The sequence below is a fragment of the Nothobranchius furzeri genome, chromosome 18 (assembly GCF_043380555.1).
Source record: "Nothobranchius furzeri strain GRZ-AD chromosome 18, NfurGRZ-RIMD1, whole genome shotgun sequence".
NCBI classification, from domain to species: Eukaryota; Metazoa; Chordata; class Actinopteri; order Cyprinodontiformes; family Nothobranchiidae; genus Nothobranchius; species Nothobranchius furzeri.
In genome coordinates this window covers 44482351-44496713 of record NC_091758.1, presented here as the reverse complement: position 1 = coordinate 44496713, position 14363 = coordinate 44482351, and the positions used below count along the sequence as shown (strand labels likewise).

General features: G+C 47.7%; 1 protein-coding gene across 1 annotated transcript in view; it reads left to right on the top strand.

Annotated features, from left to right (window-relative positions):
- The window catches only part of LOC139063880 (uncharacterized), a 29574-nt gene that overhangs the window by 7787 nt on the left and 7424 nt on the right, over window positions 1-14363 (top strand). The window contains exons 2-7 of the mRNA XM_070546801.1: window positions 4061-4330; window positions 4723-5069; window positions 5244-5397; window positions 5567-5662; window positions 7972-11777; window positions 11853-11976. Of these exons, the coding sequence (XP_070402902.1) occupies window positions 8525-11777; window positions 11853-11976 (3377 nt within the window). The 5' untranslated portion in view covers window positions 4061-4330; window positions 4723-5069; window positions 5244-5397; window positions 5567-5662; window positions 7972-8524. The remainder of the gene's footprint in view (window positions 1-4060; window positions 4331-4722; window positions 5070-5243; window positions 5398-5566; window positions 5663-7971; window positions 11778-11852; window positions 11977-14363) is intronic.

Here is a 14363-nt window from a genome sequence, read left to right as displayed (position 1 = left end):
AGCTTAAAGCGTTGTTAGGCATCAATTAAAAGTTGATTATTGTGTTAGCTTGACTTTAAAAACATTATTTATTTAATTTAATAATTAGGCCTATGTATCTGTCCAGTGGCGCCACTAGGGGGTGACCATAGCCATCCTGCAGGCCCCCCAGGTAAGACCATCCTTCCACCTCCTTAATGAATCGTATTCATGTTCACATAAACCATGCACTCCTATTTTTAAAGAGCAAGTCACCCCCAAATCAACATTTTTTTCTGATAAACTATATAAATGCGTGTCTAATCGTGCTGCAGACACGTGTCGTCAATAGTTTTGCACTTTTTCTGCCTAAAACTGTCAGTGTTGTGCCGTTGTCAGGTAAAAAACTCAGCACTGCAGTTGAATTTAAATCTGCCATCGCTATTGGCTAAGAGGTACCCTAGAACGTTAGCTGGTACCATATGATGTCACAATGTTGTGACATCATATGGTACCGCCCAATGTCGTGACATCATGTGGTACCGCCCTCTCAGACTGCCAGGCAACAGCATTTGTTGCATTTTTCAAATATGAAGTGACTGCAGGTGGCACATTTCTATTCCATCCCTTTCATTTTGGTAATCTTCCGTTTCAGAAGCAAACGTGAGTTCTTTATTATCCTGAGTCACTGTTCTCCCTTTTCCCAGTTCTCTTTGTTGATTTGCTTCCTGATCCAAACCTTCTAGTTTATGCGGCAGAATCTTGATTTCTCTTTGCTGTTCTCTTATAGTTTCCTCCATCAAATTATTGGACTGTTCCACTTCAGCTTTTTCCACACCCATTTTCCTCTCCCACCTTTGTAAATGTTCCTTCTCTTTCTCCAGGCGGCTGTTTGCTTCTTGCAGTATTCTCATGTCCTCTTCCACTTTCTGTTTTGACTTCAGAATTTCTACTTTTTCCTCCTCCAACTGCTGTAGCTGCTCCCTGAGACCGTTGACTTTGGAAGCACCATGTTGGTCGTTTTCTACTTGGAGCTGTTCATTTTGAGGCATGTCGTCGGGCCCTGCACGCACCGTTGTAGCACCACAATGTGAGGATTTTTTGTTTGGGGCCATTGCAAAATTCTGCTGTTACACTGGAAAAAAATCACAGAATAATTTTGAAAAGTGTAAAATATCTAATCTAGTTTCATAAATAAAAGTCTGAACGCACCTTGTCTTTGAAAAACTCACCGGTTATTTAAAAGGATCGCCTTGGAGGGTGCAGACGCTTTTTTCCTCCTCTCCTCCATATCTTATCCTCAAGGCCTTTGTCTGTCTCTGGGTGCACGGCTGCTTCTGCATTTTTCTGGAAACTGGAAACTGAAATTCACTTAAATGGATCTCGTCAGCTGGTCTCTCAACGTGAATGATAAAAACTTTTCAACGATGAGAACGGGAGAAGGGGCTCCCGGATGTCCTGCCGATACAGACCCAGTTGGACACATCATGGACTCCTGGAAACAGTGGAAGCTGATTTGTTTATCTCAGCTGTCTGTGGAGGGCTCTGAAGATGTGGAGATACTCGTGGTGTTGGTGTCAGGTTTCCTGCTCATTGGCCTTGGAGGCTACCTGGCTTACTGGAAAATTAACGAGCTGTCGAGGGATATTGGCCTGATCCCAGAGCTCAGAGATGGTTTGCACCGCGCTGTGAATTCTCAGACTCAAATAGTTGTCGAGATGAATCGTAAGCTTGGGACTTTGGCGGAGATTCATTCTTTGGCACTAAAGATGGATGCCATCAAGGATAGAGTGGACGAATAAGCACGGATTGGGATAGATCAACGTCCATTATTGGGATTTTGAGAGGTTGAGGACCAACAGACTGTAAGACAGAGGAAATTATCTCTGTCTGGCCCCAAAACAATTTCTAATCGGAATCTGGCGCCCTTGAGCCGGCAAGGCTCCAACGAAAACTCCCCCCTCAGAAGATATGTGGAATGTGCCGTCGCTATGGCAACTCAACTCTGTCTCCCATCCCAGCCTGGGCGGGACTGCTGTAAGGCCGCTGAAACGTCCAGGGTCACTGCAACCCTCCAACCCTCAATGCTCCTCCCCCTATCCACACTGAGGTGACATGCGCTGCTTATCGTGGCTGCAGGAGCTGAAATGGGGATAGTCCCAACCCGCCACCCCACCTAGTGGACACTTATGTTGTGTTGTCTGAAGTCTGTTTCATATCTGTCTGTCTGAGGTGTTTTTTTGCAGAGCAAAGCTGCCCTCCTGGTGGAGGGTAGCTCTGAAGTGCCTTTTTTCCCTCCACCTGAACCAATCCTCATGTAACTCTCTTATCTCTATTAAGGTAGCGCGACTCAGGGTTGCGAATGACCACAGTCACCAGTTCTTGTCATGTGTCTTGCCCATGCATGTCTGATCTCTGAACTGTGTGTACTGAAACTCTAATTTCCCTCTGGGATTAATAAAGTATCTTTGATTTGATTGATTCAGTCTGCTGTTCAGTCGTATAAACGCTGTCTTTGTTTCAAATAACAACTTACTCAATGCAGTCGCAAAGTGACATCATGCTGACATCATCAAGTAAGAACAAGCCCTGCCCCTTTAGAATTTACCTCTATTAGAATGTCAACAAGTGAGTTATTTGAATAATTAGACGATGCTGGCAGATGCCATTACGGATTCTACTGGAACTTTGTAAATATTGGAGTTTTAATTGATTCATTAATTACTGCAAACTCCTAATAACTCACCTTAACCCTTTGTTATTGATGCAAATCAGCTTCAAACAACTTGTGATCTTCATCAGAAACCTGCCGCATCCAGGTCTCTAAATGTCTACTGCCCCCTGGTGGAGGATTGCAAAGGGCAAGGGTCTACCAAAATAATAAAATAAGAATGATTATAATATCAGTGTTAATGTGTGACAATAATTAGTTTAAAAGCATTTGTGTTGTTTGTGGCTGGGTCCAGCACACACTCTAAGCACCGCGCCGCCCAGACTTCAGCGCCTTGGCTTCCTGACAGGGTTGCGGAAGGCGCTTTATAAATAAAGCTTTGAATGATTGATTGATTGACAGACTGATGTGGTTTGGTGGTGAGATTTCAATAAATAATCTCTTTCCCTCAGAAATAACCTACATCTCAAGTAAAAGTAAAACGTCTTTATCCATCAATGAAAGCTAAAGGCGTGCGTGGTGTTGTTTAAGGCTTTTGTAGGCTGTTTGTGGCACCATATGCTGAGCCACAGGCCTGCTGCGGTGCTTCAGAACACGTTTATCCTCTATCTTCTCTGAACTCGTCTGTGAACAGCTGATTTTGGTGAATCATTGGTTTAGAAGGAGGCAGCTGGTGAAGTAGATTTTATTTGAGCCTTTTTAATGAAGCATGAGGGCCGATGACTGGGTGGAGCAGATGTCTGAGAGTGGTGCTGACTTTCACAGAGAGAGGGGGCATGAAATTTACAGAAGACTGGAAAAGTTTGTTTTTTTTAACAAAAAAATACTAAAACTAGAGACGCCAGAGCTTCATCAGGCAAGGTTCCTGCTCTCTGAGATGTTTATGATCTCCCCCTAAACCCAGTGACTACCTGGACCTCCCTCGGTGGCGAGTTTTGTCCTGCTCTTTACAGAATCACCTGAATTTAGCTAGGTCAGAGGGTTTTTCAGCAGGAACAACCTGTTTAAGGTCAAAGGTCAGAAGTTCCTCACAATTCCATCAGGTACAGCAGGTGGTCCGGGTGCTGAAGCATCAGATAAGCCCCAGACATCACACTCCCACCACCATGCCTGACTGTTTTAGTGATAGATTGGGTTCCAGATGGAACATCACAATCGCCTTCCAGAAAGTTCTGCTCTGGTCTCGTCAGTCACAGAAGTCTCAGGGGTCATCAGGATGTTTTTGGAGATGTGTCTTTGCTGAATCCTGACCTCTGACCTCAGCTGGAGCCAGGTGAGGTCAGCAGGGCTTTAAATGTTCTGGGTTCTTTTGTTCTTGAGTCTCCTTAGAGTGAGGCAGGATGTGTTTTTGCTGAGGTCTTTTAGCCAGCTCCATGTTGTCAGAGAGGTTCTAACTCATTTCTGAACTGACTCCGTTTTTTACCATTTAAGGGACACGAAACCAGGAGAAATCGTCAGTTTTGTTCCACGGCTCTGAAAATGTGATGCAAGTCCGTCAGTTCATGAACAAAGGATGCTGATAACACTGGAACACCCCTCCTGCTTTAAACACGATGCTTGGCCTTAAGTGTTTTCCTGGTTTTCCCACAAAGCTCCAACCTTCCCCCTCATTAGCAGGAAGACCGGAGCTGCTGTCAGCGGTCAGACCCAGCATGTTCTGCTGTCCGCTGAAGACTCAGAGCCGCTCTGCATCTCAGACAGGTGTGTTTTTACTGCTATCTGGGATTTCTCTCCTGTCTGCCGTCTCCACATAGCTGACACCAGTTGAGTTCACGCAGCAAGCAGCACGATAAAGAGGAGAGGGAGCGTGTCTCTGTCAATCACGCGCATCGCCGTGGAAACAACTGGCCCAGTTTAAAGTAGACTGAGGCGAACGCTGCAGCCTGCAGATGAAGCAGACATTAGAATGTGGTCCTGCATGCACAAACACATCTTTTAGCTAATGCTAAAGAACGTGCAGCTTTATATTACAGCCAGACAAAAGCAAACGAGCCCTGAGCCATCCTGTCTGCTCTCATATGAAGATGTTTATCCACCAAATGGCTTCAAAGGGAATCCGAGATTTACTGGTTCATTAAATTCTTTCTTTTCAGGCGATTGATCAACCGGGTCGTTAAATAATCTCCCTGGAATAAAACTGAAAAACAACCTGCATGGGAGTCTGGCCCCCTAAACTGGTTCTCCTTGTGCTCCAGTACCTCTAACCCTTCTGTCACTGGGCGGTGACTGCAGGTGGCCCGCTGTGAGTCTCTGATGCTTCTTCAAAAGATGTGTGCAACAAAAGGTCCTCTGTTCAGAAGCCTCGTGTGCTACAATGCTTCAGGACCTTCAGCACGAACAGCTGAGTGTGAAATGGTTCAGATGAAGATCAGGAGCTTGGAGAGGAACCTCTGCTCCAGGTGGAGGAGTTCCAGTGTCTCTGGATCAGATGGAGCTGGAGGTCAGTGATCGATAGGCAGGTTGGTCTGTAGTGATGTATTATGGGTATTGACCGAAAGCGGCTGAAATAAATATATCTGTAGAGCAGCTTGACTCAGCAGGAGCAGGGTGAGGAACTCCGAGTCCTCATCAAAAGGAGTCAGTGAAGGAGATTTCTGGACTTCATCCATTTCAGGAGAGGTTCTACCTCACAGCCGGTCTGGGAACGCCTCGTAGTCCCTGTGGAGGTGCTGGAGGAGGACTCAAGGAGAGGAAAGGAGGTCTGCAGATGAAGGAATGAACATTACAGCGTTTTTAAACGGCTGCTGTCTGAATTTTGACCACTAGAGGTGAGTGACTGAGCCACTCCTTTAACCTCATTTACAACAAACTATTTATTTTTACTTCAATAATTTGGGCTCAGATCTAAGTCTGTACAGACGGAGGCCCTTCTGAAGCTTTTGGACTCCTTCAGGATTTTAGTTTAGTGAAAGTAAATAAAACTTTATTAACATACAGGGTGGTGACAGCACTGTGACGACTTCAACATGGCTCGCTCTGCTACGTCCATCCCTGGAGCAGACAGCAGAGGACCGTTCGTCTCCATCAGCACAGGTAGGACATCATGCTGCTGCAAGCTGTGTGTGTGTGTGTGTGTGTGTGTGTGTGTGTGTGTGTGTGTGTGTGTGTGTGTGTGTGTGTGTGTGTGTGTGTGTGTGTGTGTGTGTGTGTGTGTGTGTGTGTGTGTGTGTGTGTGTGTGTGTGAACAGTGCTGCTGCTGATGACGCTGTGAAATTGCTCTGCAGGATGTGCGAGTATCCATTGTTGCTCTTTCTTTCTCTTTATTCTGTCCTTCTGTAGCTCTCCCTGCCGCCTCCACACTGATGTGTGTTGCATTAATGCCGAGGTGAGGAGTGGGAGGTAGAGGGCAAACCGAGAGGCTACGAGAACAGTGTGTGTGGGAGTCCGAGCAGATCCATGGATGGATCCGTCCTTCTGTACCTCGTTTCTAAAATGTGGGATGGTACTGATTTCCCCCGTGGTCGAAAACTCGGGTCAAACTAAATAAAGAAGCAAATGGGAGAGATGAAAACGTGCAGAGATGCAGATGGAGAGGGGAATTTTTGTGGCTCCAAATCTCTTAAAGCCCCAAAGCTGTGCAGAGTGCAAATAGATGGAGAGACAGAAGAGGAGAAGGAGAGGTGGAGGGAGGCTGAAGTGAGGGAAAGAGAAACTCTGAGCGAGAGGAGGAGGAGGATTTGCGTTGGTGTGTTGGTTGGCAGAGAGAGCTTGTCAAAAAAAAAGAAAGAAAAAGCCCTCCTCTGACAGAAGGCATGATTCACAGCAGAGCGAGGAGCGGAGAGGGAGGCGAGCGACAGAAAAAGAGAAAATCGACAGAGGTAAGGAAAGAAGGGACCGGCGGAGAGGGTCTGATTTGAGACAGAATGACATCACATCAGCAGGATGGCAGCGCTGGACGCCGACGGTGACCATGTTGATGAGGTTCTGGCTTTCCTGTCGATCGGGGGAGGCTGTGGGGGGGGCGGTCGAGCAGGTGGCAGGAGCCGTGATGAAAGAGGAGAGGAAGAGAGGATGCTGAAAAGATAAAGGGAGCATCAATAGGCGCCTTTGATTCCTCTCATTTGCGTCAGATCAGATGATTCTGGACCTCTTAGGTTTGGATCCCGTTTTCATGGCAGCTGTGGAGCTTTTGTTTTGGTAACTTTTCCTACTCGGAGCTAAAACGACTTCCTGTGAGGTCACGCTTAGAGCTGAACCTGAAGTTTAGAGTTTCCTGCTGGGATGCAGATTCCCACCGAGTTTATTTTATGTGGACAAAAAACGATGAAACCTTGTTGTTATTTCTGGATGTAGACTGGATTATTAGGGATTATTTGTAGGTTACTTCTGATTATTATTAGAAAATTATGATTATTTGTAGATTATGTCTGAATATTTTTAGATTTTTTAATTATTTGTAGAGTAATAGTGATTATTTGTAGTTTATTGGTGATGTTTGTGATTAGTAGTAGATGATTAGCTGTGTGGGTTGACTGCTCCTTCATCCTGCTGCTTCCGGCTTTCCTGCCACCCTTTTCCTCTCCATGGTGACTATTTTACCATTTAGGTTTTGTGGGCTGGTCCTTTAAGTTCGAACTTCCACAAACCGCCCCAAAGGAGGACATCTATCTTTAGCCCGGTGCTCGGTTCAACCTTCAGAGAGGAAATACAGATTTTAACCTGGAAGATTAACGAGACACGCTGGAATCAACCTGATGGGATTACAGCTCGGTGTGGAATTAAAAACCACATTTTCTCATTTCAGAGAGAAGTTTCCCTACATTGTTTTATTTTCCTGAAACCAAACCAGTGATGCCAGAATCGCAGAAATAGAAAACTGCTCTATTTCACTTTAGTTCAGCCTTTTTTTTTCATTTTGTGTTTTTATTTTCAAGGAGACATCACATTTAGAGTAAAAAAAACCTTTTATTGCTTAAACCTTCGGTTGCCGTGGCAACGCAGACACAACACCAGACAGATTTCTGCTGCTTGTTAGACCAGAGCCAATGACTGAGCTCAAATCGATCTGATAACTAAACAGAAACGGATTTATTTGATTCACTTTAGTTTGAAGCAGCGACCTGCAGCAGTCTCCATCCTAAAACACATTCATGGTCGGGACTTTGTGAAGTTTAGGCTGATAAACGTTAACAAATGCAGGTTGTTGGTCAAACTTCACATGAGATCATATTCAGAGGTTTTTTTTCATCCAATCATTAATTTTCTAAAATGATGTTTCAGGTCAAACTGTCTCGAAACCATGTTTTCAAACAGATTCCAGCAAAAATTTCACACCATTAAGAGTTTTTTAACGCAGCTTTTCATGAAGTTCATGTTTATCTGCTTTGTTTGTGCTCTTCCAGCAGACGGGATCGTTAGAGGCTGGCAGAATGAGAGGCGGCGCTCCGACTGGATTCAGTCCTCCATCCTCTTCATCTCAGAGTCTGATGGACAAACGCTCTGCTGGGAGGAGATGTAACCGTCTCTAAACAAACAGTCGGGACAACAAACAACCAGAATAAACACAAATGCAGTCACGACGGGAGGTGGGGGAGAGGATGAGCTAACCCAGTGGGAAGAAATCTGACTGGAATTTTCCTCCCAGTGGGATTTTATCCGAATGTGATGATGCTCACATTGTTCTGAGGCTTTTGGAGGATGATTTTGATCGGGGGAACTCCATGCCCCGAACCCCGAACCGTCCTGACTTCGTCCCAGAGCCAAAAGAAAATGCTTCCGTTCGTCACTGGAGGAGGACACGGAGTTTGATCTTCCCAGATCCACCTGCTGATCCTGAAAATCAGTTTCAAGGCGATTCTTTCGAGATTTAGTCAAATCAAAGACTTCACGATTCACTCTTCAAACTACACACGTGCCTCCCACCCGCCCCCCCCACCTTCGGCCGTCCGACCAATCATGGGCAAGCCTCTCAGCCGCCCCGGGTGTTTCAGGAAGAGCTCATGCTGCCTGGAGAAGCATGGTGTTGGGGATGGGGGGATGGGAGGGCGTGATCTTGTGATGGAGGGGGGTTACGGAGACGGCTACGTACCCCAGAGGTCCATTTATGACACCATGTGCATCAACCAGCAGATCGACAGCCACCACCACCTCCACCACCACCACTCTGGAGGATCGGTGAGGAGAGATGGAGGAGGCGACGGGAGCTTCAGCTACTCCACCAGTGGCTCCCTCAGGGTCAGCAGGTCAGACATGTTTGACCCGCAGCCTCGATCCTTGACTCCAAACCCGTCGTTCGTGCGGCGGCTGGATGAGAGAGCCATCTTTGACTCGCTCAAACTCGGAGGGGAGGATGCAGACGGCTGCCATTCACCAGGGCATTTCAACCGATCCGTGTCTCCGTCTGTGTCCTCCTTCTCAGCACCGGGAGTGTCCTCCTCCTCATCTAAGAAGCACTACCATCACCACCACCATCACCATGGCGACAGCACAAAGAGCAGAGACGGCCGGCATTCCTGGAAAGCCTTGCCATCTCCAAAACCGCTGGAGTGTCTGGAGCTGACCTCAGCTGAGATGATGGACCGAGGAGGCGGGGGCTACCTGAACCCAGGACACTACCCCGCTGGGGGCCAGTCCTCCTCTCTCACCTCCCCCCTCATCTCACCCTTCTCCGGGTCACCCCTTTCCTCTGGGTACCATACTCCAGTGTTCTTCTCCCCGACCAAACCCCGTCCCAGTCAGAGCCAGAGTTTACGCTGCTCCCCACCTCATGTGATCCAGCCCCGGCATTACTCCCAAACCCAGAGCCTGAGGATGTCTCCCCCCCACGAGCTCAGGCGGTCCCCCTACAGGGCCCCTCTGGTCCAACTGTCTGCTCACGACCTGGAGCAGGATCTGAGAGAGCGAGGAGGAGGCGGGGGTGGAGGGTGGGGCCACAACGAGCGGGACCGGGACTGGGAGAGGGAGCGGGAACGGGAGCTGGAGCGAGGCTGGGCCCAGCGGGAGTGGGAGAGGGAGCGGGAGAGGGGGAGGCTGGAGAGGGAGCGAGCCAGAGAGAGAGAGAGGAGAGAGACATCCTCCTTTGGGACCTTCGGCTATGGCCGACCCGTTCCTCTGCGTTCAGACAGGGATTCTGTGTTTTTGGAATCGGACCAGGGACTGGACACAACACCCCTCCTCCTCCCCCAACCCTCCCCCTCCCCCAGCGGCGCCCCCAGAATGGGCACAGGAGCAGTGGGCAGGAACCGGGCGGGGTCAAAGGTGGGTCCTGAAGGTGGAGTCATGGTCTCTAAATATGATGGAGGGAGCGTTAGCCTGGTGCTGGTGGACAGTAAGTCCGGGAGCAGTCCGAGGTTGGTGAGCGAAGTCGTCACCGGGAACATGTCGGAGGCAGAAATGAGAGCTGCCTTTCAGGAGAGAGCAGAAGTTTGGAGCAGGTCCGACAACGGGTCCAGGTCCAGTAAGAAGAACATGTCTGAGAAGAGGATGGGCTCTCAGGTGAAAACTCGGCCTGGAGGTCGGGATCTGGAAGGAAAAGTCCAGTCTGGGTTGGAAAACAAGGAGGGACCCCGAGGAGAAACAAGGAGTGGAGAAAACCACGGAGGTTTTATAGCAGAACGCATCCCAGAATCCTTCAACAGGACCGAACCGGAGAAGCGGGTCGGGTCTGTAGATCAAGTTCTGGCTGAAGCTGCTGCTGGTCCTGAGAAGAAGGTGGAGCAGGAAGCTGGAGTTGAAGCTAACTCTCGCCAGCTGGAGACTGGAACAGACGTGGAGGTTAAGCATCATGCTGGTCCAACAGCTGAGCCCCAGTTAGAAGCAGATGTCTGGATTGCTGCTCCACCTGAGGTCCCACCAGAACCCCAGGTCTGTGGGGAGCTCGGACAGCAGAGTCAGGTGGAGGTCACGGTTGCTCCTGAAACTCAAACTCCTGATGAAGCTCAGATAGGACCTGGTGTAGGAGACAACCCTGAAGCTGTTCCTTCAGCTCAAACAGAGCACAAACCACAAGATAAAGCTGAAACCCCCAAACCCGCTAAAGGTTCCAGATCCAAGTCCAAGTCGTCCAAGTCCTGCTCCAGGTCCCGGCCTGGAACAGCGACGGGGATGCGGCCCGGCGCTCTCAGCCCTCGACAGACCAAAGGCCTCGGAGACCTGGAGTCCTCCGGTCCACCTGAAAGCATCGAGTCCACTTGGCCTCGAAGGATCATGGTGAGGAAGAGGACAGTCCGTCAGGGCGGGGCCCTCCATAACCTCCCTATTCTCCCCCCTCTCCCGTCGGTCCTCTCGGCGCTGGAGAAGCGGCGACCGCACCAACGCCCTGGCTCAGAGAACCCGTTGTCCAACATAACTAACTCCATGGTGGGTCGATGCTCTCTGAAGGAACCGTCCCACACAGAACCGGGTCAGGGGGGTGGTCTGGTGGGCCGGGCTTCCCTGAGGGAGCAGAACCTGGAGCACTGGAGGGTCTGCAGAGAGCAGGAAGAAACAAATCGATCCAGAGGCAGAGAAAAACAAGAAGAGATGAGCAAGAAGCAGGAGGAGAGGAAGGAGATGCAGGAGGTGGTGGTGGTGGAGGACATGAAACAAGATGAAGCAGAGAGGCGGCTTGAAGAAAACGATCAAGAAAATACAAACAAAATGAAAGAGGAGAAGAAGGAACCGGAGCCAGAAACAAGATCTGGACAGGAGGAGGACAGAAGAACTAATATCCAAGAAGCAACAACAGAGAGACAGAGGTGGGATGTGGAGGAGGTGGAGGCTAAACTACACCCAGAAGATGTGGAGGTGGAAATGGAGGGAGGAGAAGGGGGGGCACTGGGTGAGGGAAGGGGTGGGGAGGGTTGGGATGATGTTCTGGACATGGTCAACACACTGTGGGAGGATAACTGGGACAGACTTGAAGTAGGAGGTGAAGGAGGAGACGATTCAGAATCCCTGACAGGCTCTCTCCATTGCTGGCCTCTCCTCCGGCCCCCGGTCGGGTTCGGTGGCTCCCACCCCCCCTCCTCCGCGGCCTCTGAGCTCAGCCTGACGGAGCTAGAGAGGAGGGCTCGGGAGCTGGACTCTGACCTGGAGCACCTGGATCTGTCTCAGCCCCACAAGGAGTCTCAGGATTTATACCAAACCGTGCTGGAGCCACAGAGGGACCGGACCGACACGTACCAAACCCACCCGGGTCCACAGCGAGACAAAACCGCCCTGCACACAGGTACACGTGCTTCACGCTAGCAGACACCAGGCTGAGGGCTGTCCACATGATGCTAAACATCTGCTCTGTTTTCAGGAGTCAGCAACAGATCTCAGGTCAGTTTGGAGCTCAATCCGATGACCTCATCAGTTTCCGACTCTGACCGGTCTCCTGTGGATTGGTCGATGAAATCTTCTGGCACTTCCACCGCCGGCACCAGGTAATGTCGGGAACGAGTGCGGTGACCAGGAGAACATTTATCAGGATTCTGGAGACGTGTCTAGCTCCGAGTCTCTTCTGTAGATGCTGAATGTAGCGGTGAGGATTCAGCTGCATTAGTTAAGCGATCAGTAAGATGTGATATTCCATATAAATGTGAATTATCAATCTGATTGGTCTTTGAATGTTTGATTTAATATTACGTGAGGTTCTTTGGCCATCCAGGGAACACACACTTCACATGGATTCAGACAGAGTCAAGAAGACAGTTTATAAAAATGACTTTAATTCTGTCTTTCTAAACTGGTGATGATACAGGACAAAGCATGCTAGATGTTTGTAGCAAAACCTTATTAAGTATCAGAGAATTTTGTGACGTCTGTGTTGTAAAATCAGTTTGACTGTGTGGTTTAATAAACTAGAGATTATTCATAAAACCATCCGATGCCATCGTGCGGGGTCTACGTTCCCCCTCGTGTGATGGTAGCTCTCGAGCGGTTTGGGGAAGAGGCAGCCCTAGCGGGAAATTCACCAGACACGTCGTGGCTACAGGCATCTCAGAGCCGTAGCTCCCTTTGAATTCAGATCACCGGCCGGAAGATACTACCAGGGTCTACAAGTTAGATGTTCCACTTCTGAGGTGTTGTGGTGACTGAAATCACTCACAAGCATTGCAGGGCGACTGTGACCTTGGGGTCAAAGAGAGGATGGTTTCAAATGCTTGCTCACCTGGTCGGCCGAACCAAGTGAGCTGGCGAAGAACTGACTAGATCAGGAAGTGATCCCTATACTTATTAACTGTTGTTGACAAAGTTACCACAGACCTCCGAGTCCTTCCCTCACTCAGATACTTAGAGGTTAACTCTTAGTGTGAAGAGAAAACATTTAACATTAATAATAATATTATTATATTATTGTGTTCATACTTGTAGATTAATTATTAATTCAACTATTACTGCTCTGGTGTAATTTAAGATCTTAAATAAAACAGGAAAAATATTCATTTTAATCCACAATGTAAAGTATAGGACACAATAATAAAAGGTGTTGGATCTTAAAATGTTTGAATTTTCATGTATTATTTGCTCTTATTGCTCTATCAACATCTGTGTTGTTTTGAATGTTTTTTTCTCTGGTTTTTCTTGTAAGGTGTCCTTGGGTTTGAGAAAGGCACCCTCAAATAAAATTGATGATGATTATTATTATTAATTCAACAAAATATGATTATATGAAGATTTGAAGTCATTCATGCCGGGGAAGATAGACTTTATTCAGAGAGTAGAAGATAGAAGTCCTGCATCTTGCAGCCATGGGGACTCGTGACGTACGCGGGACGCGTAAAGTTTATTGGCTCAAGTTCATCTCTTCATATCAGCACCGCGGTGTCAGACTGGCCTGTAAGTTAAAAGATAACTTCTGGTCACTTTGATAAAATACTCAGTATGCTACACGAAGCACGACTTTAAAGTTTAACCGTCACGTCTTTTTTAAAATTTTCTTTTCATTTTTCCGATTTAATGTCACAAAGCCGTGAAATCAGTTCATGTAAGCAAACGAAAGCTAAAAAGTGTCCAACTGAACCGAATCAATTCAAGTTGCTGTGAGTCGTGCTGATGGACTAAGTGGCCCAAACCTGGAGCCCTGAGGTACACCAGAACTAATCTGGTCAAGTGTCACCAGAGGGGTTCCTCTAAATCTTGATTTGACAATATCTATATGACTTGTGTATTTTATAGTGGAATACACAGTATTTAGTATCAATTGAAATGGATTTTTAAAGGTTTTTATTTACCACCAGAACATGAGCGTGAGGACACGGCAGACCGTTTAAGGGTAGAGTTACCTGTGGGTGGGTCGGTTTGATGTTCCTCGACTCTGTTGGATTCAGACTACACGAGGTCTCCTGGTGGACTTAACCCTCTCAGGCTCAAAATACGTTTTGATAAAAGGACGAACAACTAAGTCCTTCAGGGGAACTTCTGAGTTAAAAAATGCTCATAAATACGTGTGTGGAGTAACCAGGTAGGTAGGTTTTAACGTTGCTAATCTGCAACGCCTGCCTCCAGAGGGTTAAAGCTCTGTACTGATATTTTTTAACAGTTCTTCTGAACCACTGCTGATCCCAGATGTTCACCTGTTTTATCCCTAATAGGTCAGTTTAAATATAAGCTGTATAATTAATAAATATAAGTCTTTTGAGGCTTTCTGAGAAGGCTTTGGGCCACACACAAGTGATCTGGGGTGTATGAAACACTGGTGGTTATAGAAGCATCGGTACCATCAGAGCAGTTTGAGTGTTTGTCCTTCAGGACCAGAACCAGAAGATTTAGTCCAAATGAGCAGAGCCGAGCTGTCAGGCGGTTGCTGTGTTGTAAAAGCTTTTCTTTA